This window comes from Homalodisca vitripennis, chromosome 1 (assembly GCF_021130785.1).
Source record: "Homalodisca vitripennis isolate AUS2020 chromosome 1, UT_GWSS_2.1, whole genome shotgun sequence".
Lineage (NCBI taxonomy): Eukaryota > Metazoa > Arthropoda > Insecta > Hemiptera > Cicadellidae > Homalodisca > Homalodisca vitripennis.
In genome coordinates this window covers 75,129,717-75,154,200 of record NC_060207.1, presented here as the reverse complement: position 1 = coordinate 75,154,200, position 24,484 = coordinate 75,129,717, and the positions used below count along the sequence as shown (strand labels likewise).

General features: G+C 31.3%; 1 protein-coding gene across 4 annotated transcripts in view; it reads right to left on the bottom strand.

Moving 5' to 3' along the window:
• Positions 1-24,484, bottom strand: part of LOC124364824 (probable medium-chain specific acyl-CoA dehydrogenase, mitochondrial) — a 33,556-nt gene that overhangs the window by 5,689 nt on the left and 3,383 nt on the right. The window contains exons 3-9 of one of the 4 annotated variants that reach the window (XM_046820620.1): positions 21,474-21,641; positions 20,353-20,450; positions 11,899-11,979; positions 11,268-11,398; positions 10,726-10,834; positions 9,502-9,642; positions 7,345-7,446 (exon numbers count right to left, since the gene is read on the bottom strand). In XM_046820620.1, coding sequence (XP_046676576.1) covers positions 7,345-7,446; positions 9,502-9,642; positions 10,726-10,834; positions 11,268-11,398; positions 11,899-11,979; positions 20,353-20,450; positions 21,474-21,641 — 830 coding nt within the window. Of the gene's footprint in view, positions 1-7,344; positions 7,447-9,501; positions 9,643-10,725; positions 10,835-11,267; positions 11,399-11,898; positions 11,980-14,027; positions 14,129-15,342; positions 15,444-18,599; positions 18,701-20,352; positions 20,451-21,473; positions 21,642-24,484 lie in introns of all 4 variants that reach the window. The other 3 variants (XM_046820614.1, XM_046820608.1, XM_046820602.1) reach the window with 3 other exon arrangements.

Genomic DNA, 24,484 nt, shown 5'->3' with positions numbered 1-24,484 from the left:
TCATGTGAGTGTTTGCTATTATTTAACTGTTCCACATCAATACTACCTATATTAGTGAATCAAACTACACTCTTATATGGTGTCTGATCATATTTAACTTTGTTAATTTTATTATAAATAAGTACTTAAAACATTCACACTAAAAATTTTACAGAATTTCATTAGTAAATTGTTTCAACCCTAGTGTTGTATATTTAGCTTTTGAATGTTTACTTTTTATTAAAAACTTGCTGGGTTTAACTACTTTAGTTTTTTAATTTGCATTCGATAGTAAATTTATATTTAATAAATATATGTATATTATTACATTAATTTTTAAATTAATCTTTTCTTGTTAATCCAGTTACAAAATTACTTTCCTGGGTTAAAGATACAATGCAGTTCTTTCTTTACAGTGCTTTCTTATTCTAAGTTCTGATGATTATACGAAGTCATCTGATTACATCAAATAAAAACAATTTATTTAATTTTTGAAATTAAAACAAAAATATGACTCATGGTTAGTATGTCTTGGTACTTGGTTTTTGCATTGTTGGTTGTTTACTATAATTTTGCTGATCATCAAATTAACCTCCTATTTTATTGTATGATTATTTGTTATATTTCTGCAGAGTTTAACTAAATAAGTACACATAATATGGTGTGGTAATAAACTGTGTTAGTTTCTACTGAAAATGGAAACATTGAAACCTTATTATTTTGATATATTTAAGTGAAAGTTTACAACTCCCTACATGCAGGGCCGCCCACGGGGGGAGCAGCAATGGCGCAAGTTGCGCCATTTAAACAATATTGGGGGGGAATGAAAATTTTGGGGGGGAACTTTAATAAGCGGGTTTCGGATACGTTATTTAGAAAGTTAAAAAAATGTACAAGTTTGCAGTAGTTTTAACTAATAAAAGCCGTGAGAGGCAAAAAAAAAAAAAATAAAAGCAAATTAAACTTTGCAATTCAAACGAGGCGAATGCAGTAGTTCTATTTTTAGACCAACAGACCCCCACCCGCCTTGCCAAGGTCATTGTCAAGGGGAAGTCCACGCACCTCATCCCTTACCTCATCCCTTCCGCGCCGTCCAGTGCTCAGTCAGTCACGCATTGTCTTCAAGTGTAGTGAGTAGTGTGTAGTGTGTAAACATAACCTCAACACAACACAATAATTAGTGTCTTTACGAACGTAGTGACCACTTAAATGTCGTGTGTGCGTTTTCTGTTTCGTTTTGTTATACGAGTTTAGTAAAGTAGCTACTGTATTTCTGTGCTAATCATAACTTTTTGTTTTATAGAATTAAATAATGCCTCGTAAATTAAAAAAGGCATTCAAATATAAGTGTTTGGAACTAATGTGCAATCGGTGCACCGCCATAACAAGTGCTAGAACACTGTAAAAAGAAACACCTCTATAAGTTCGAAAACAATATTGATATAAAATAACAGAGGAGAAAAGAAGGTGATGGACCTTGGATACCCTACAAGGGACGTGGAGAACGTTCTACTTTAAACTATGGACGACGAACTTCAACCATCAACTTCTGCGCAATCATCGGCTATTGAAAGGTACCGCAATATTACAGTAACAAAATGTCCATATCTTAGTTTGTTCAATTTTATAAGCAGGGGAGTAAACACATATAGGCTATACTCTATTAATGACTCACTCGTAAAGCTTTCAAAACATTAAAAACCTTTCTAAGTAACAATTAATTAAGGCATTAAAGACCATAGAAAAGGACAAAGCTTATAAAAGAAGACTAACAAATGATAAAAAACTTCAAAATGCAAGTAAATATTATACTGTATTGATGAGATGAGGCCTGCCTGATATGGTGACAAGCTAAATATATGTAAATATTAGCATTTTACATTAACAAAACATACTATCAGCCAAAATATTAAAGTAGTATTGGTCCAATACGTTATAAACAAAAGCATCTAATGAAATAAAAATTCAAATACAATTTAGTTTAATAATGTATAAGCCTATTGGTCTATAGAGTTTTTGTAATTAAAATATCAAGATCGTTTTTACTTTACGTTTTACAGCTTTTGCTTTGTCCCTTCAACCCTATTAACACTCTTTGTATGTAGAAAGGAGTTGCTATCTAAAAAAAAACATTTTGTCATAATATATTTTACCACTTTAGTATGATATTACCATTTTGAGGTTCCCTGAGACAAAAGAGGTTTCTCTAAAAATATATGGCTTTATGTGTGTTCGTTTATCTCCTGTTCAGTGTAGCAGAATGTGGCATATTATTGATAATAAACTCAAAAACAGTTCTAATGAATCTGTACTTGAAAAAAAGGGTTTATAGATTTTACTAAATTTTGGACTAGCAGATTATTGATATAAAAGTTTACAGTGAAGGCATTTCTCTATATTTAGATTGGTGTGCCTGGGCTAGAAGACAATCCACATTCTGGAACATCAGCTGTCCAAGACCGCAACGACGAAGAAGTTGAGCTGCAGTGTCACCAAAGAGGAGATGGATCTAAATGTACGCCTCTAATACTTGTTCACGATAAAGAAATTGAACTTCCAACGTCCTCCATGGAAATTAGCCTGCCAAATGTCAACACCAGAAGAAGAAGACGGAGTTTTAGAAAATATAGAGGACAAACATACCCACAGAGAAGATACCTGAACCTATTACTTTGACCGAACTTCAATTCTCTACAATCGATCCTACAGATGACTTGATTTGATAAGATTGGTATGATTGGGCAGAGCATGGATGGTGCGGGAAACATGCGTGGTCCATTTAGTGGGGTCAAATCATTTGTCCTCATGGAATGCCCTAAAGCATTCTACATTTGGTGTTGTTCGCATTTGCCTTAGTTGTCGAAAAATCAATGGAATTGTGGTGCCCACAAATAAGGGACATGTTCTCAACTCTGCAAGAACTGTACAATTTCATGTCTGGACATAAAAACCATCATATTTTCGTAGAGAATTTAGAAAAAGGTCCATGTCAGGCTAGAAAAAAGCGTTTGAAAAGAGTCAATACGACAAGGTGGTCAAGCAAAAATGATGCCGTAAAAACCGTTATAACTTGCTATGATGTCCTAAGAGAAAACCCTGGAAGACATATCTGATAACACTCAATCTCAAGAACATCAGCAAAAGGACTTCTGAAAGCACTATTTGATTATGAATCTGCTGCAGTTATGATCATTGCTGCCGAACTACTCGTATTAAAAATTCTGTCACCAGTGACTGTTTATTTACAGTCTAAAATTATTGACTATGGAATGATTCCAACAGTGGTGTCTGAAACTATTTCTAAAACTCCAATCTATGAGAACCGACGAGGGATGGGACAAAATGGTGGGCAGTATTAATCATTTTGCTCAAGAACACAATCTCCAGAAAACTTCAAACAAATGAATCCGAAAGAGAAAAAGATTCATGGACGAACTTGCCATTGATGAAATAATATTAGATCCTATGGCAAAACTGAAGGACAGAAGTCTTCTTTAAAAGTGCTTGATTCCGTGATCACACAACTACATGATCGTTTTCCTGAAAGGTCATTAAATTTTGTGCAGCAAATGACTCATTTTTCTCACGAAAAGCTGCTAAAACACTAAGGACGACAGCCTAAACCCAGACATTGTCTGTGTGGTTTACTTATTGGATACCGAGAAACTTTGTGAGGAGTTTGATGTTTTCAGCCAGTTATACAAAGGCAGCTATCAAAATATTGACCTGTCAAAAGATGGTAAATACTAACCAATGAAGAAGTTGAAGTTGAAACACAAGATTCTTCTGATGAAGCATTGGATTGTACAAGTACAATTGCAAAGCAACGATATCTTGATCAATGGATCAAGAAGGGCTTTATAAGACCCTATCGCTGTTTATTGAAAATATCTGGGTTTCCATATTTGACATCATTGTATCAGATAATTCTCGCCCTGCCAGCAACAAGTTGCTCAGCTGAAAGAGCAATGAGCAAACTTAAAATCGTTAAAAATAGATTGAGAAGCAGTATGGGTGATACCTGGTTGTCTGATATGTTGGTTTGGGCATCCGAAAAGGATATTTTACAATCAATTCCAAACAGTGAGATCATAGACAAATTTGGCATTTCAAGTGAGAACAGGAAAAAAATGCTGCTTTACAAAAGGCCATCAAGGGTAATCAAGGGTTAAGTTCATCAAGTTAGTTACCTTTTTGAAACACCTCTAGCCATTTTAAATTTAATTATAGTACTGTACATTGATTTATTATTTTGTATGGCATATGTGTTGTTTATACATTTTATTTAAAAATTTGACAATAATTATACTGTATAATTTATACACCCCCATGAATGGTAAATTTTTTGGGGGGAATGCGCCATAGCCTTTGGGGGGGATGGGCACCCCTGCCTACATGTATTATCAGAATCGGAGGATGAATATTTTATTGAGGAAGAAATGCAAGAGGATGGGGCAATGCAACTTTATATCCAAGAAAAAATAAGGAGCGAGTCTGTCATATGTTATTTAGGCCTAGGACTAGACTTGGTGATCAACATGTTTGAAGTGACGAGATACAGTAATTTAGTGTCAGGACATCAAACAGCATACACCAGTGGTTAGCTGCTGAATAAGTCTACCAGTAGTATTGTTTATTTTACTCTCCTTTCCCTCATTGTACAGTTTTCCTTTGTTCTACCAATGCTTGCAATCAGTAAAAGTAGGGGTAGATTGATTCCGATACTCAATACAGCAATACTTCGCGGTGTTGAGGTAGATTCAACGATTCTTGATATCACGGCTCTTTTTACTTAATACCAATAACAACATTTTAAGACATTATTCGTTACCAAAATAATGACTAAAATTGACAGGAATGATTAAATGGATTTCAGGAAAGTCATAATATTGTATTTATATGTGTTCATTATATCATAAATGAAGTATTTAAAACACAGTCCCCGAACACCAGCAAAAGAAGAACAATCTTTAGAAATCCACATTCCAGTAAAATATCATATCACTGGTAGTCATTTATGTTGCAGTTGTTTCCAGTCTCAGTCTCAGCCCCATTCATAGGATCAATACTGCTCTTATTACAAGAGAGAAGAATAATGTATCTTATCTCTGATAACAATTCCAATAGTTAATGGGTTTTATTACCAAATAGATTTACCAACAAACATATTTTATTTGGAAATGTCATCTGTTTAATCAAAGTGAAATATGATGGATTATGCATCTGTTGTTGAGTTTAAGCAAATGTATCCTTATTGTTTTTACTGTAGTTATATTGTCCAATGTTTGTACTCCTTTTAAAACACCCAGTTATAGTCAGTTATTGTTTGGAGGTACTGTACATTTTTACAGAAACGATCCTGGTCAAAATATGAATTTACCACTGACATTCAACTCAGTTCACAGCCAATAGTAGCACACTCGTGACAGCCAAATTAAATTACTAAAAACTAAACTATTGTACGATGTGATCTTTTAGTGTCAGGCAACAATCATTTTTTTATATTTGCCTTTGTTTTCCGTTGGCTTATACTGTTGCACACATACGTATTTTTCTTACATGAAAACGAAACCAGTTATACTCTTACTTAAAAACTATTTTTATTACTTACAGGAATTGGTAATGAATTTGGAATGGCAACCAATATTTTTGTATCGTTATTTACTTTATTTTGTATTGGCCCACATCTAATTAGAAGTATTTTGTTTCAAAATGTTTTTCCATTAGTTTCAAATATTTATCGTCTTATCGTTTTTTTATAATAGTGGTTATATTTGTGGAAGTGAACAAGTTTTTTTCAGAAGGGAAACCTTTACTACTAATGAAAACTAAGATTCAGTTCAACAACTTTTTTAATAATTTTAATTTAACAAATTGTTACCAAATATGGTAAATTTACAGAGATCAACATTATAAACAAAATTATGTATTGGTAAAGTAATATTATTTTAAATTTATATATTGTACAAATACAAACAATAAGTATCCATATTCTAAAGATTTTGTTTGTATGGCGTCAAATCCAGCATTTCATAACTTACTTTTGTTTTTTTTTTGAGAAGGAAATCAAATTCTAACTCCTTGTGTGAGATCAATTACGTGTAGGGTACACCAGGACCTGTATAGTCTTGTTACTACTTTAACTCTTAAAGCGCCAAACAGTTTCAGCTAAACTCTGGATTAGCGCTCATTTATTATAAAAAATTAAAATTAGATTTTCTCAACGCTAATTTTAATTTCTTTTTTTAGGTAACAAAATAAAACAGAAACAGCAAAAAAAATATCTTTTATCATATTTATTGCGTGATTTACACATGATTTACTATGTAGCGTTCCAGCTCCTTTATAAATTTTACCCAATGCTTACTGTTTCCTTTTATTATTATGTATATCAATGATGACATTGCGTGCTTATATGTACTAGAATAGAACTAGAAAATAAGTATATTACATATTTAATACAAAGTTATAATAAAAAATTAAATTTACATGCAAAAAATTTGAAAACCAAATATTTTCCAAATTCTTAGTCCTCTAACGGGTGTTATTTTTATAATAATTACAAAATGGTTTTCAGATGTTTATAGAAGTAAATAAAATATTGTAACATTTATTGGAGTAAAAACAAGTCTAAATAAAAAAAATAAACATAAATGTAGAATTTCGGAACAAGAGCTAAAATACATAATTATAAATATAAGGAGTAAAAATATTTCTACGAGGAAAAAAGACTTTTATCGCCATTCAAGAAACTGTTTATTTCAAAAGTTTATAAATATATAACTTTCATAAAAAGATGATCATATAACACATAAAACTACACAGTAGTTTACCGATCAACTATTCGCACTGCTTCAACAGGATATGAAGAGAACACAAGAGCTGCCCGGCGCGCGGCGAGGCAGTGACGTACGCATAAATGCGCTTGCGGCGTTGAGCAATACTACCAAACTGCCAGCTGTTCAACAAAAAACCGGTTCAGTATCGATCGTTAAACACAAAGATTGTCACGTGATGTGGCACAGCCCCGCTACACTATTGTAACATACACCCCTCACAGTCTAACGGACAAACTCTGAACTAACAGTGCAAAATAGTAAAAACAAGTATATTGCGCGTCTACGCGCTTACGGCGTTCAGAGCAAAGTCGATCCTCGCGCGCATATGCGCTTACGGCGCTTTAAGGGTTAAGTTTGACAGTTCCTTTATGGGCATCATTAGCTAATGTACTAGGGCAGTGATCACCTACAGTTTAACGTGAGTTTTAAACCACTTAGGTGATGGCTAATTATAAGTTAGATTCTGTCCATCAGAAATGGTCAAGTTTAATGAATACAGACACTTGGAAAGGCCTCAGATACAGACCTGATGTCCTGCGATGGGAATACCAAACGCTTTCCTCTCCAGGGAATACTTGAGGGCCTCGTCCAACGCTCTCTGGGCCAAGCCTACAGCCCCAGCTGCCACCTACACATTACATTCAATTCTTAAACTAAATATTTATGAAAACAAATTTTACTCAATTTAATTATTAAAAACATACTACTGAACACTCAATTCTTCAATCAAAGAAAATAACAGTTAAAGCACACTTTGTCATTTTATGCTATTAAAATATTTAACAAAGTAAAAAATGATAGTAGTGACTTTATAAAGAATACATTCTTTCATAAACTGCCTATAGGAAATCCCATGTTATACTTTCCACATTCTGTATAAACAGTGGTTGAAATCTGATATTTAATAAACAAGGTGGAAGTATGCCACGTAACGTATCATGTAACAGGTTTCACTGAGGTTGCATGCAGAATTTCAAGTCTATAGCACATTTCATTCTTGGGATGTAATGTGGACAGGCAATCAGTCATATAGGAAAGAGATTTTTATATTCCTCCGGCAGACAAAAGAAAACTAGTGCCTGCGTGCCAAGTGACCTATAACTATTCATAGGTTCAATATTCAATGATGCTCAGCCAAAATCCTATGGATAGATAGACATGTACCATCATAAACTCATTCTTGTCTATATAGAAATAAAGTTTCATGCAAAATTTAAAGTCTACAGATTAAATCATTCTTGAGATATCGTTCAGATAGGCTACATGTGTTAAAATGACACACATTAAACTGCCGTATGATTGTATTCTGTTTGTTTGAATATTTATTTATTTTATAATTTTGTTGTTGCCAATAGGATTATCTACAAGACAATGTAGAAATATTCATAACACACATCAAAATGTACCATCATCGAACTCGATGTTGTCTGTATACAAATGCAAGCTTCATGCAAAATTTCAAATCTATGTCAATTTGTTGCGGATAAGCAGGGTCGAGATATTGTTCGGACAGACACAAAGAAATGAAAATTTCTCAGCCTTTCAATTAGACTGTGCTAACTCTCAGCCAATACATCATATTTTACAATTTGTTCTACAAACAAACATTTAATTCATAAACAGGTTTGTGAGGCATGGATTTTATTCTTTAGTGAAAATTACAAAAACAAACATTCATTTAGATTGTACAGTAGTTATTAAATTCAATAAGTTTAGATAAAACTCCAAATAAAAGTATTTTAATAATAAGAAATTCAAACTGATGTCTATTCATATAAAATGTAATGGAGCTTAGGAATGTAAGTATGATTATATTTTGCAATTGTAACTTGTAGATTAAAGTATTACATTACTGACTATTCACTGGTTAATGTTAATGAAACTACTTTTGAGGCATTAAAAATAACTTAATTTAATACAATAATTAACCTTAATTAATACAATAATACTTTTTATGAACACATTTGGTTAGATAGCATTGAATTAAATTTCATTTTGAATGCCATATGATTAATAATAATTTTGAATAAAAATAAAAACTGTAATCCACAAACTAAGGCTAATCTTGAATTAACATTTTTTAAATCTTCATCATGTGGTAAAATTCTATTTATAAATTTCAGATTTATAGCAATCAGGACATAATTAAAATGGTCAAATCCCACCCAAATTTTGTTCAACTTTATGAGCATTTTCAGTCAAGTAAAACTAAAACCATTGAGAATTAAGAACAATATATTAACAGGCACATGTAAAAATATTCTTATTTTCTTTTATCTGATATACAGAACTTCATTCACTTCTAAACAAGTTTCCAACGGCCAGTTGATGGATGGTTACCATGAATATGTTTATACAATTTGCTATAGGATTACACAAGTAGTTTTAAAATTCAAGATTGAACAAATACAATAAAAAGTGTAATCGCGACATCTGGATCAAACATAGCTTTTTTAGTCATATTACATAACAAAGTTGTAAACATTGGGATTGATCATTGGATCAACTGACCATGAAGGGTGAAGTCAACTGTACATTGTACTATGGACACATGTAGATAACATGTTGCCAAGTAGGAAATTACTCAAACTGTTTTACTGATAAAAAATCTTCCGCAGCCCACTCACTCAAAACAAAAGTTAAAGTCTAAAGTTGATAAAGAAAGATAACAGTAACAACTTACTGGTGGCCGGGTTTTGTCAAATGTTGCCATGGCAATCTTGAAGCCTTGGCCTTCAGCTCCTAGAACATTTTCTTTGGGAATTCGGACATCTTCAAAAGTTATTCCTCTGGTGTCAGAGGCTCGCTGACCCATGTTAATTTCCTGTTAGAAAGTTATTATTTATAAAATTGTGTTAACCATTTCAACTCAGCATTTTGGTGCCTTTCAAATTTTTCAATTATTACTTTTAACAGTTTTTGTAAACCACTATTATTGTTAAATCAGATTGATAACTGAACTAATTAAATATAACATATTTTGATGCAGTAAAATCAAAATGTAAGTCCAAAGTATTATTTGTAACAATAATATTTTCTTTAAAAGAACATAAAAACTAAACTGAGTGTAAATTTCAAAGATTTACGTCAAATATTATACATTATTTTTAATATATGAATCATACTAATATAGGCTCATGTCTGAAATGTATTAGGAAAACCTTCTTATATCATCATTTATTTATTTCTTAAAACTTGAAAGGAAGGTTTTTTAGTATTTTAAATATCTTACTTATTAGCCATTTCATATCAGTAGACAAATCCAAAACCTCTGTAGAAAAGTTATTTTGTTCAATTTTATTTTATTTTATGTATGTAGTTATTCTATATATTTTTGAAAAATTTGTTTTTCACAAATAACATGATTTGTAGAAAGTATACATATCAATAATTAAATTATGCTACTTAGCATCCTAGCAATTTTGTTTTGTTCTCAAACCGTAAGTGTTGTTTATAATTTATCAATTTCACTAAAAGGCTAAAGCAAAATAGTATTCATTCAGACGTTTGTATAAAATAATATTAGTATAATACTTTTTTATTTAATTTCGATACATTAAAAGTATCATATAAATTTATAATAAGGTCGGATTACAAATATTACAAACTCATAATACTCAGCACAAAACAGTACTGTAATGCAGAATTTGGGATCATATAAACAATTACATAACTATTTCATCAATACTCAAAAAATATTATGTAATTTTCTTCAACTGAAAAATGCATTGTTGGCCTTAATGCAATTTTAAGCACAAGTTCTATGAATGTCATTGGCTCTGGTTTGTGAGTTTGTAGTCATACCTTTTTTTGCCTTACTAAAATATAAAAATATAAGTATTAAAATTTGAAACAAATACTCAAAGATTTACTTTTTTGGAAAGAATAAATTGATACATGGCTGTACCTTCCTGCCAGGAGTAACGCCAGGAGTTTCACGGTCCACAATGAAGCCGGTGAACGCCTTGCTCGCCGGGCACTTGGGATCTGGGTCAGTGCGAGCCAGCAGAAAGTACCTGAACACATCACACACAACGCTTTTATTCCTATTTTTTATAAGAATATGCAAAATAGACAATGAACTTCTTTTAAAACCTAGTAATGTAAATATGACTTTTAAGATATACACATGTAGCAAAATTTCTATAGAAAAGTTTAAGTATTGAAGACACACTATGATAACTATGAGTTTTTGGTATGATAGCTATAAGATTTTGGTAAGGAAATCAATCAAACTTTTCAAACTTGTTATGTGAGATTCCTGTTAAGACGTTATATAAAAAAATTGTCTTTAAATGTTCTTTAAATATTGTTATATTGTGGCTTTGATACGAGGTTTAAGCATGTTAATTAACTATCTGATCACAACATTGGTAATACTATATGTTTATGTTTATAGCTTTACAGAAATAAAATGAGAAATCATGACCAGTATATTGTAATAGTTACCAGTTGGCAACTCCACCATTGGTGATCCACATTTTCTGTCCATTGACAATGTACTCATCTCCTTTCTTGACAGCTCTAGTTTTGACTCCATTCACATCAGACCCTGCTCCTGGTTCAGTTACACAATATGCCTGCAAAAGAGAATGTGTAAAATATGTAAGCATGAGTTAAAATCATGCAAATTGGTATCTGTCTTCACAAATACAATGAAGTTGAAACACAGTTTACTACAATTACTAAAACCAATAATTTTACAAACTATACATTTAAAAACAGCACCTACCACAACAAATAAAAATTGAAATAGCTTTGAATTTAAAAACTTTGATAGTTTTTCATTATAAATAATTATTCACTCTAAGTAAGCAGTTATGTAACTGTGACACTTTCTAAAATCTATGACTTTTATATCTTAATTAGATTCATAATTTTAAATTTATTCTAAATCAGTATTAAATGTAAATTTTTTAATCCAATTTTTTATCTGGAATAATAGAGATAAATCACAAAATGGCAAAATTAAATTATACACATAAATGGACTACTTACTACTGAGGACAATAATACAATTTTAAGAATAATGTAATGTCAGTGAACACGTTAGACAATGCTGGCTAAAATAACTACTTACAGCCAGTAAAGGCTCCTCTATGAGGCGGCCAAGGTATTTCTTTTGTTGAGCTTCACTGCCAGCAACTAATACTGGTGTTTGCTGAAACCGAAAATATATAAATTAATTCACATAGAATAAATAATTAAGCATCGATTTGTGTACCTAAAATAAATCTTAACTTATTTACAGGTGGTATATTTATTATTACTAATATTTTTAATTTAGTGATCAATTTAACAATGTTCTCAAATTCATTAAGACACTGATAAAAAATGAAAAGGTTGCCTGGAGGTATAGATTACAAATAAATTTATAATGTTATCAAAATAGATGATAATTATGTATAGTCTCTTCTTTGGTTTCAGTTGTATAGCTACCAAAACTAAATTCAAATCACAAGTACGATAATTTTAAGTAAGATGCAGATTGTATCATATCTTAAGCATCTAATGGGCTATAAATTAAAATTCAACAGAAATCATTATTTTTCTTGGAAAAAAAATGTTTTAATAACAAAAATCATAAGTTCCTGTTATTTAACAACTACACCAACTTTTAAGGACATTCTATCTGAATAAATGGCAAATTCTGACACACACAAAATACTGTATGGATAGACATTTTAGTAAAAACCATTTATTTGCCTCTGAGACTCCTAAAACAGAGATGAGTTCTTTTTTCTATGGAATGTATTAAAACAGTGTATGGTAAGAAAATTTAATCTTGTATTCTTCTATAATAAATACATATATGTTGAAAAATTATATTATTTTTATTTATTATTGTAAAGCTTTAGCTACATACAAATTACACTAAAACTATACTACAGAATTAAAGGAGGAGCTCTTCTTATTGGAAAATATGTTGTAGGAAGAAAATTGTACAATTACCAGCTTTTTGTTACCAAATCCAAAAAGTGATAATATTTTGTTTGCCTATTGTTTACTAGTGCATTCCCAGAAAATACTGTGGTTAACCTACGAGTTCATCAATGGATTAAAACTTTACAAAGCTCTATAATAAACACAGCCTACTGCTGTTAGCCAATACTTGCCAACTACTAATATAGAAAACAAGTATCATTAGTTCTATCACTCTAAGTGTGAAATCTCTCTATGATCACTAAAGTTGGTGTCATGGCGTCTGGAGTGATACACTCACTTATGCAGACAACAATCTGACCATTTTATCAGAATTAAAATTTTCAGAATATAGTATCTGAAAAAATACAACATTAAAAATTAATATGTATTAATTATTTTGGAAGGGTTTAGTTTGAAAGGATAAATTGATATTGAAGTAGATAAATGCATGCAATACCAAACATTTTGCACTTGATATGTTAATGATAAATACACTTTGAAATATCTTAACATGCAGATGTAAAAAGTTTGTACTCAATTCACACACAAAAGAACTATAGTATAATTCCACTTATCCAAACTGCTGGAAATCAAACCCTTCCCAGACATACATTCTCAGATTGAATAAAACAATAAAAAATTTCAGTTGAGAGTATAAGCCAATAGACAGTACATTACAATTATATTGTATTTTTACAAGGAAAATATCTTTAGGTATAGTTACAATACAATATGAATGATTTTTACTGATAATACAAATTCAAGTTTGGAAATTCCAACATTTTTGGAATTATTTATGAATAGTAATTGAGGAGAGAAATGAAGTTGAGAGACCAGATGAAGTGTTTAGGTCCTGTAGTAAAATTACCTAACCAAGTTTTGAATCAATTTCACTATTCCAGGTCAGACATGAGTCCAATTCCTGCTATTAATAATTACAAGTCTCCCAAGTGTTACAGTAATATTGAACTTTAACTCAAACCTACATTACTGATCTAATTTTTAAACAATATTAGGGAATATTTTTTATGACACACCACCTCAGCATGTTTGTTGATAATGTAGGATCTGTCTAAGAACTTGAACTACAAAATATTCCTAACTTCAAATTCAAAATTAAACTATCAATGATTTTGTAATTGAAGGTGTTCGGTTGACCAGTTTTAGATTAATGGAGCTCTACTCTACCAATAACCATATTTTGTATTTTTAAGAGTAGCTTTATTATGAATTATTAAATGTTGTTACTGTTTTCAATAGTTTGATAAACAATAAACAACTTACTCCAAGACCACTGGCTTCTAGAGCCGTCATGATGCCAGTGCAGCCGTAAGCGAGTTGTTCTGCCACCAGGCACCCATCAAACACACCCATCCCCATGCCACCTACAACCACACACAAGTGTTACTGCAGCAATAGCATGTGAGGAGGTAGGGATGGGATGAGAGGAAAAGACAGAATCAGACTCTTACTTTATGTGGCACAATTAACTTTATTATGTATGCAGTAAAAGCATCTTCTGGACTTTTATTCCTATGAAAACTCATTTAGAAAATGAATCTGAATCCACAGTGTTGGATAAGTTAGTCTCTTTTTATAGCATTGAAAGTATGAGAAAACAGTCAAATACTTATTGATTTTCCATAACCTGAAAGATAACAAACTGAAATAATTTGAAACAAGGCTAGTGTAATAAAAATGATTCAAGTGGCAGAACTGGTGGGTGCTAGAGTTGCCTTTAGTGAAATTACATTAATTTACATAGAGTTGTGATGTTGTAAAAGTTTAAATGATTGCTATATTGGAACAAAATGGAGTATCATACTGGGCAACGAACTTAGCTGAGATATTTATAAGATCAATATGTGTACCAAGTTTTAACTTGTCTGGACTTTTACTGGGGCAGTTATCATTTCCATGCTATGTTATATACCATATATTTATATAAATAAACATTGGAACGGGAAGTGGTTTAGGACTCAAGGGGTCATGTTTAGTGAAGTGATGTGGAACATTTCTTTATAGTACCATGAGGGTAATTGCAATTAACAGGCTAATTTTGTATACAAAATATATCTAAAAGCGTTTGGATGTGTTTGAATAATATCTTTAAAATGGAATATCTCCAATGATTCTAAAACCAAAGTGTTTTGAGGTTTAACGTTATCCTTACAGTATTAATACTTGCAACAAAATATTATTTAGCTGAATGTAAGCGAGGCCACTATCTCGAGTGACTGGAAGTGTCTGCCTACTTACACCATATCTCAAAAACTATTGCATGTGATTTGCAGCACTATTGCACCACAACAAGATGCCTACAATCAGCTAATGAAGTTAAGGGATGATTTAAAGGATGAATTCATTATGTACTCCAAACTGGAATGTATCCTGCTGACACAACGATTTCATTACAGTGTGACCTACAAAGTGACAGAACCATGCTATTTAGCAATATAATAAAGAGGACAACATTAGAACACTACGTAAGATAAAAAATATATGTTCCATTAATAATTTTCCCCCAACTGTCAGATGTTACACCAAAGCAGGACATACAACTTGACCCTCTCATTTTTCTGCTGCCGTAAATACTTACTCCCAAATTTGTACCGTGAATAGCTAGGGTGATTCCGGTACAGCCTTTGGCCAACTCCTCTACCATCAAGCAATCATTAAATACGCCAATATCCATCCCGCCTAGACAGATATATACACTTAATACTGGCAAATGATTTGATACAGTAATTCATTTCCAGATATTAATTTCAGAAAAAGTAATGACATTTAATGCAAAGCCGTAACAGCAGTGTGCCTGATGCAACTCAGATGTTCATCTTCCAAGGAACACAAAATAATAAAAATAGGTTTAACTACATTGAACTCATTGAATGTTTAACTTGAATTATATTTTAATGTACAAATCAAAATTTTCATCCTTACTATGTTTTTAATTCAAATAGAATGTGGAATTTATATTGATTTAATGGTGTGAAGTAGAAGAATAAAACAGATTCTGAGTTTGTTTCATTTTGCATAGTTAATTTTTAAATATAGAAAATGCAAAATGTTTTGGATATGAGCTATAAAAAATAATTTCTTTTAAAACAACATTCTTTTAATTACATATATATCATACACCCTTATATATTGTGCAAGATCTTGCTTAATCTTCTGATTGATTCCTAATCTCTGAACATGTAAGCAGTGCTGTTTAGAAAGCTATTATTAGGAGCCTTGTTAACTGTGTCAATTAACCCTTAAAGAGCTAAAATAAATTTGGCTTGGATACGACTGGTGACCATTTAGAGATATTATTCTTTTGCCAAAGTTTAATTTATTTTCTGTGTCTTGGAAGAAGAAATAATTATTTTTCATTACTTTATGAAAAAAACTACTACATCCGCATGTTGTACCATGTATTATGAGATGATTTTTTTATAACACTAGTTATTGATTTACTTTTGGTTCTTTGCACATTCCAGTTTGTTCCCTGATGGTTGTAAACCAATTCATTTAAGCATTTCTACACATTGGTGACTTGTAATATGCACAATACAGTAAAAAAAAGACAATACAGATATTTCAGTATGCTGCAATTTGTGAGATTTTTTATGGTATGAACATAACCACACACCATGTTTTAAGGGTTAATTTGGTTAACAATGAAGATTCTTGTTTAATGTTTTACAGATTTTTAGTTCGAAACCATTTGTCTGGAACAGGAACCCTAATTTTAACCCTTATAACGTCAGTATATCTTTTCACGACTTCCAGCAAACGGCACAATATATATATAAAAAAAAAAAATTTAAATGTGTAAAGTTCATTTTTATTTTTACTTTTTATAATTATGGTAAGTATAAAAAAGTAAAAATTTTAAAATTATAAAGTCACTGTACTCAGGATCGTCAATGTTACGAGACATGTTATTTATCACTAATAATGAACACGGTACTTTGGAATTATACCGACCCCACCCAGACATGAATCGTTATTTGACATTTTGCTTCTACTGATTACTAGATTAACGTAGAACAATATTTCGTCAATATAAAACAGGAATTGTCTTATCGCAAACCCCTCCCCATCCTCAGACAGAGGTCAAAGTCGAGCGGTCTAGTAGATAACGTGATTGCAGAGTCTCGCCGCCCGTTCAGATGATGCGTCGCTTTGTTGTACTTCCGTGTTTTACCTCTACATTTCTCCAAACACAAAAATTAAATAAAAACAAACATGATCAAACTAAAACTAAACTCTTTATTGAAAAAACACTCAAAACTTGTTTTTATTCTTGATCATACTCCGCCACCCAAAATGCGAGTGCCATGCCATGCCTTCTCGCTGATGTCAACGAAAGAAAAACATCCCTCGAGATAGTACCTATCAGTAAAATATCAAATTCTAGAGGATTTGATCATAAATATAAATTGAATTTTAATGGAAAGGCAATTATGTACCGCGCAAATCATGTGATGCCGCGTGGCCTGTCGTAATCGGGATTCTCGAGAAAGATAAGATAACAGCGACAACAATAGTCAATAGTCAATATACCAATCAATACCGATCACAATGCCTGGAAATGCTTGTAAGTTTGTAATTTTGTAATTAAAGAGTTGTTTTTTTTTTCGTTCTATCATGTTTGTTTAGCTATAAATTTATATTTTTGTGTTCTTCATACTGGTGTGGTCGGTAGAATCCCAAAGTACCTGAACACTAAATAGGTGACACTAAACACTAAAATGACACTAAAAACACTAAATGAATACTAAAACTAAGATATCAATACTTTTAACAAATAAATAAAAACCATATAAACAGAAAACACGACGAAGGAAACCGACTCAGCGATGGTTAGACACGCACTACCTGAAGCCAAACTGCAAACAAAAGCGCGCGCGCTGTACGGCGTCTGTGCCGTGTGGCAGGGAGAGTGTCTAGACACCGCGTCTATTGTTTCAAACAATGTAACGCGACAGCTATATTTTGACGCTTGACATAGGTCAATAACCCACACACATGGTTGACGCATACCGTTAGTGACATTGATCGGATTTAAAAGGAACTTAAATTTGCTATAGACGCAGTTTTGTGTCGATGCGCCGTACCGCGTCTTTGCCGTTTGGAGATAGTTTGTCTATGCGCCATACGGCGTCTGTGACGTTATAAGGGTTAAATATGTAGCAATTAAAGCTATGCAGAGGATTTTCCTTTCGTGAACAGTTTTGAAGTTTTGAGAGACGGCTGGAGTAGATTTTCAAATGGAATTTATTGTTTCTGCTTACTAAAATTCTGTTTGTTGTATCTATTGCTGTGGGATTGAGTATCAGAGTATATTCAGCACTTGACTTTTTGTTGTATTTCCACAGGTTTGATGTAACTGGTATTTGGAAGATCAGTTGAGTGTGAAGATTAGTGGAAACTCTACAAGTAAAAGATGTTATGGATATGTTTCTTTTTTGGAACAACCACCATGGAGGTTTAGAGATAAAATGTGAATAAAACTGTGAGAACACAATTGAAATTAGAATTATTTAATCGTGAGAAAAAAATCCAACATCAAGAATTGATATAAAGAACCAAGATAAAGAAATATTACAAGTCAGAATAGAACATTGCTTTCATTCCTTAATAGTTCAACCAATTGTGTAAATGAAAGAGACATAAACTTGTTACATTTACATTTAAATTAATTATATTACAACAGAACTATTCTTTTGCACACATTGGATGAACTTATTCATCAAGCTTCAGGCAACTAGGACTAAAAGCATCAATTTAAAAAATACAATTCATGACAATTATGTCACCAGAGAAACATAAATGCAATGTTCCCATAACCAACACAAAACTTACGGCGACGTTTGTAATAGTAAGGGCAGCCATCATACCACTGCAACCCCACGCAATCTCCTCAGTCACTAAACTCACATCAAATACTCCCATCCCTAGACCTCCTGGTAAGAGAGCACAGAACAGTTACTATAGTATCTTTATGCTCAGCTTGGTGGAGCTTCAGTGTGAAAATTCTAGTGTTCAATTACCATCAAACTATATCACAGAATACAGTTTGGTTTCATAAAAAACATTTATGATATTATAAAACTACCTTTACACATCTTAGAATTTTTGAAGTCACTAAACAGGCAAAATTGCCATATTACCTGTTTGGTAAAAACCTTCCATGACTTGAACATTTTTAAATGATGACTATTATAGTATGCATGTTACAAACAAGTTTGTCTTTGGATTCATATTTTGAAAATGTATTAATACGTTTTTTACTACTTAAGCAGTTACAACTTTAAATTTTAAAATATGTAATATTGAGATTCATTGTTGATTTAAAAAACATTAAATCACAAGTAATAATGATTATTGAAACAATTGCATTAGTAAAAAAAAAGAGAGGTATGAAATTCTTTTTACTAATTTTAAAATTCAACTTTATCAGAAACTATTAAAGTTTTAATGGACACTGAGGGTCTTACAAAGTTTTCGATTTTTTTTTCATTAAGAAGACCTGGAAAGATATGCCCAAAAACAAATTTAATTCGTTAAACTGCAATGTTTTCAAATTAGAATCGCACAACTCCCTTCCATTAAGTTAACTTTACTTCTTAATAAAGGTATCTAAGATAATTCTGATGGAAAACATTCTTAGATAAGATTTGCTAAAAAAAAAGAAAACAAGTTTGTTTTTAAGCACAACAAATTTTTGTATAAGTTGTATAGAAACGCCTAATCAAGGTCAGCAACATTTGGCCAGCACTTCACTACTGTGCAAGTCAGTTCAACCTTCCATGTAAATGTTTTCATTATACTGCATTATTCATTGTTTACTATTTTAATGAAGCCCACCAACTGTTATATCTATAGTGATATCTGATTTTTAAATTAAAAAATGCTTATCATGCTGAAATTTGCCAAATGCTTGTTTATTATATGAGGAAAGATTAATACATCACAAAAACTCCTGTGAGGTATTGTGAAACCTTATTAAATTGCCAGGATAATTAAAGCTACCAGCTAGGACTATTATTAAATACTGTCCCTGCTCAGTTTCCTTAATTTTTCTATCTGCACAATGACATATTCTGTCTGAGAATCAATTTTTCATCTGGTGGTTGAAAATTTCTTTAACAGAAAGTGTGTTTGAACCTAATATCCTAATGAACCTCCCCCCTTCCTCCAAAATCGTTTCATCTCCAATAACTAAATAACAAAAATGGAAAGCTAAAAGTCCAGGATGCTGTTACTATGAAAAATATTTATTTTTGTTTTGCAAAGAAATTACACACATTGCTTTTAAATTACAACATTGATAGATTTAGTGGAATAATTACAATTGTAGAGAAATTAATAAAATAAAACAGAAATATTACAAAATTTGTGAACATTTCTTTTCCTGTCATACATAAGCTAAAAATTGGCCATTGAATTTTTAAAATATTTAATGAAAATTATGTTGATTTTATAAATTTGCCTACAATAACAAATTCTGCTGACTCTACCAACCCCAAAGTTTGACTCTCAATGGAAGTTTTATTTGTTACGTTACAAGGATGCTGCAAGCAAAATTTACTGTATAACAAAATCCTGTACTCACAGCGATGTTGGTTACCATGAAACCATTAATGCCAGCACAGCCATAGGCAAACTGTTCGGCTATTAAACATCCATCAAATACCCCCATTCCCAGTCCACCTGGCAAAAATATCCAACTGTTTTATTTAAAAACTGTTGTTGTCTATTACACAAAATTAAACTGCAAATCTATCACAGATTGAAAACACAATGCAAAGTTTAATAAGTTAGTAATTGAAAATTTTCAACTAAAAACAACAAATGACGAACTTCTGAGTTAAGTTCAACTGTGTTGAAAAAATGATGTATTGGTAATATGTGTATTATGATAACGTTAAAATATATTTGTATAAGGGGATATACTAACATTTAAAGGGAAACTGTCCAAACACATTAGCAAATTTTATTGCCCTCTACGAGAAATGAACCCATGATCTCGTGGTTAGAGAGTTACAACTGCTACATTGAATGTCATAATGAATTTATAATTAGATCTGTGATAACATTTAATACACATTGGATAATTGTAAGTAAACTGACCTTATTAGCATCTTATATTACATGATAATTTGTGAATAAATATCCTGAGATTACACTTCTATTGCTCGCCAAAGTTATTTTCCAAGTTATTAATTAGACAAGTTATTTAAGCAATCACCACTTTTGGTAATATAAAATCCTGTCTGTAAAAACTTAGTTTTAAATTTTAATAAAATATTTTGAATTTATTCTGAAAAATTCGTTTGGGCCTTTTTTGAAAAAGTCAGAACAATTCCAATTTTAATCACAGAATAGTTGTCTTGTACAGAAGGCTAATTTTTATCTGTTTAGCTTTAGACAAGAAATAAAAAGGTAGGAGTGGTTCTCAACTACGTGTTGACAATTTGGAGTCTTTTTTATTTTTAACCTTTATTTCTGACCTTTCTAGTCTTGAGATTCTGATATTTTCAAAAAAGCTGAAAGATAATGAGAAAAGTTGGAATATGTCTATAAAAACAAAACTACAAGATCCTTACGGAGTGTGGTAATAAATAGCTTGTTATAAATTTGTCATAACACTTGTTATATCAATAAATAAAAATGAAGACCTAGTGAGAAAGACATTTTAATTATCAAACTAGTTTGATAAAAAATTATACTAACCACAGTGTGGAGGAATATGTCCATTCATAAGACCTAAGGCGTGTGCTTTCTTTACAATATCCCAAGGAAATTTTCCAGTCTTGTCATGTTCAGCTGCTACTGGAATAATTTCTTCTTGGGCAAATTTGCGTGCTAACTCCTGGAATTCCTTCTGAGTTTCATTTAATTCTGTAATAAAGAGCAAACAAAATTATATGCTATGAGGAAGTCCTCTTACCTTACACAACCATTGCACAAAAGTTTGAAAAACAAAAACGGGTAAAATAATACCAATTACCTAAGATTTATTTGTGTTCCAAAAACTAACAATTTTTAGTCCAAATATAAACTTCTGAATTATTAATGTGTTCATGGTGGCTAATTGTTAACATATCAACAGTTCAAACACAGGTGCTCATCCACTAACAAAACTCATCTAATCATAGTGTAAAATAATGTGGTACACCATTCCACCTAAAATTAAAATGAAAAGTAATTTATATAGACTATATAGAGATTAAGTATTTTCCAGTATGACAAAAATTATTATATGGATTTTTAAAATTTTATTTTCATATATTACAAAATAACCAAACCACTTAAAATTATTATACACAAGCAGTTTACCCACAACTTCACACGCAATTTCATGCTGAATAACTGGAACAAAATATTCTTTTTAAATGACATTCCGAACACTTCTGTGATATTTATTGGAAGATATTCCAATCTCTTGATCCATTTTTGAGTAAATTTGACTTTCACGTTTACAGAACAGTTTTTGAGGCCTGAAGTCTGACAGTGAAACAGCTTTTATTAGTACTAGTACTAATGAAATAAATAGAATTTTCCTGCAACATTCATTCCATGATACCTTCTTTGTTTATTTTGTTTTTTTTTTAGGATGGAAGGATTGTGAAGGAAACAGGATTTTTCCGGACATTTACCATCGTTCAGTGATAGAAAAATTCCATATTTGATCAAATGGCTTCAATGATTTCACTAACAACTGAAATATTTTAGGTCAATGTGCAGGATTAATAGTTTGTAGACTTTTTAGTTAACCCATTGGGGGCATATACACGCACTGGTTATATGCCAAGCTGCCTAGACTGTATGACAAGCCATGTGCTTGTAACGTAGTCTGTGTTTAGCCACTCTTTATTGTTATAGACCAGTCTAAATCTAAAAATATCCAACAGATATCGTTGCCATTGTCTTTACTGGTTCCTTTACTACGAAGATAATATATAACCTAAACATGAAGATGAAGATTATTTTCTAATTGTAAAGTATGTTTAATTATTTTAAAAGTAATTTTGTGTGAAGTAAATAAAAATATGAATTTCCTAAAAAACAAGAACTTTAATTAAATGCCCAGCAAAATAATAAAAACATTACACAATAATAATTTTTTTATTATTTTTTTTTTGAGCTTATTTTATGCACATGTATTAACATTTTTATTTATGAAGAACATTGTAATATTTTAGGTAAAGTATTTTAAAGTTAGTTAAAAAGTAACTAAAAAATAATAAAAATGTTTGTTTTCAAAAATATTAAAAAATATATACAAAATTAACAATTTTTCAAAACCAATTATTTTATTACAAATCCAGCATATAGTATATTCCATGAAGATTTTACTGTAAAAACAGTGGTAAAAAATGAATTTATGGATTTTGTTTAAGAAAACTTTAACCAAAGTCTTGCATTTTGTCCAATTCAATTGCTGCTACCGTACTGTAGAGGCCTCAATAAATACTTCTTCAATTGCTTAAAGTATTTATAGTGTAATTTAATGGAGCTCTAAGATGATTTTAACAGAAATAGGCTTTTATTAAGTAGGTCTAGATATTATTCTAGTGTACCCGAATTAAAGATAGGATTTTAAAGCAAAATTGTGACTGGTTCTTATTTTTCATGTTTAGCATGTGTAGGAACACTCCTGGTTTGCATGAATTATTTCATATTTCAGTAGCTACTAGGCACCCTTGAGACTGCCTTCTTGGCCCGATAAAAGAAAATATAGTTGTTAAGAAGCCTATTTGGGTCAGAAAGCTTCAACTTTCATCGCTGCTTTGTAATCTGCTTCGATATAGATGGAAAAACATAACTGGATGTTATTTACTATTTACGATTATTTTAATTCACTAAAATGGAATGCATACCTTTTTCAAAGACCACCCAACTTCCCATTTTTTTTTTTGTGCTCTCAATATTACTTCTTCAAAGGTACGACTATCTCTAAACCTGATAATGCACTGTATGCCCTTGCTTTCCAATCTCTGTCTGCTATATCATCCTATATTCTTGGTTCAGTCTAGGAATTATATAAATAAATATATACTGGAGATGTGTAGTATATTTCTACAGTGCAAAACGTATTCATTGCCTTCTCGATAGTTTTCTGCAATAAAAATTACACTTTGTGCCTGGGCATTAATTTGTGATTCCATCTGCAATGGTTTGTGCTCACCAAATATGTTTTTCCTTCAAATTGTAGTCTCAGAGAGAATAGTTTATTAAGTCATATTATTGCCTGGTCCCTCCATTTTTGTTCCTACAGCAGTGTAAGTATGCTGTCCCACAATGTAAAGGAAACTAATTTCGATTATCCAAAATAAACTAAATGGTTTCAATTCCTCACAGCTACCATCTATAGTAAAACTTAGATAGTACTATTGTCATAACTATTTGCAGCACACTATGACAGATGGTATTTTGTTCACGAAAGTACAAATCCGGGAATAGGTACTTTATAACAAATAGTATTTCGTGATAAGTATATGTATTATTCTGATATCTAAGCAGCACAAATGAACACCCAAACATAGGAATATCCAAACATCCCACTCCACAAACTTTCACATTAAATAATGCAATATAATTCTTCTAGCCAAACATTATTTGTAAATTACATACAATATAAAAAGTAAGAAAAATTGAAAATAAAAAACTATTTACAAATTACTATGTAAAACTTTTACAATATTATATCAATAGAGAAATATTTCCAATTTTGACAATTA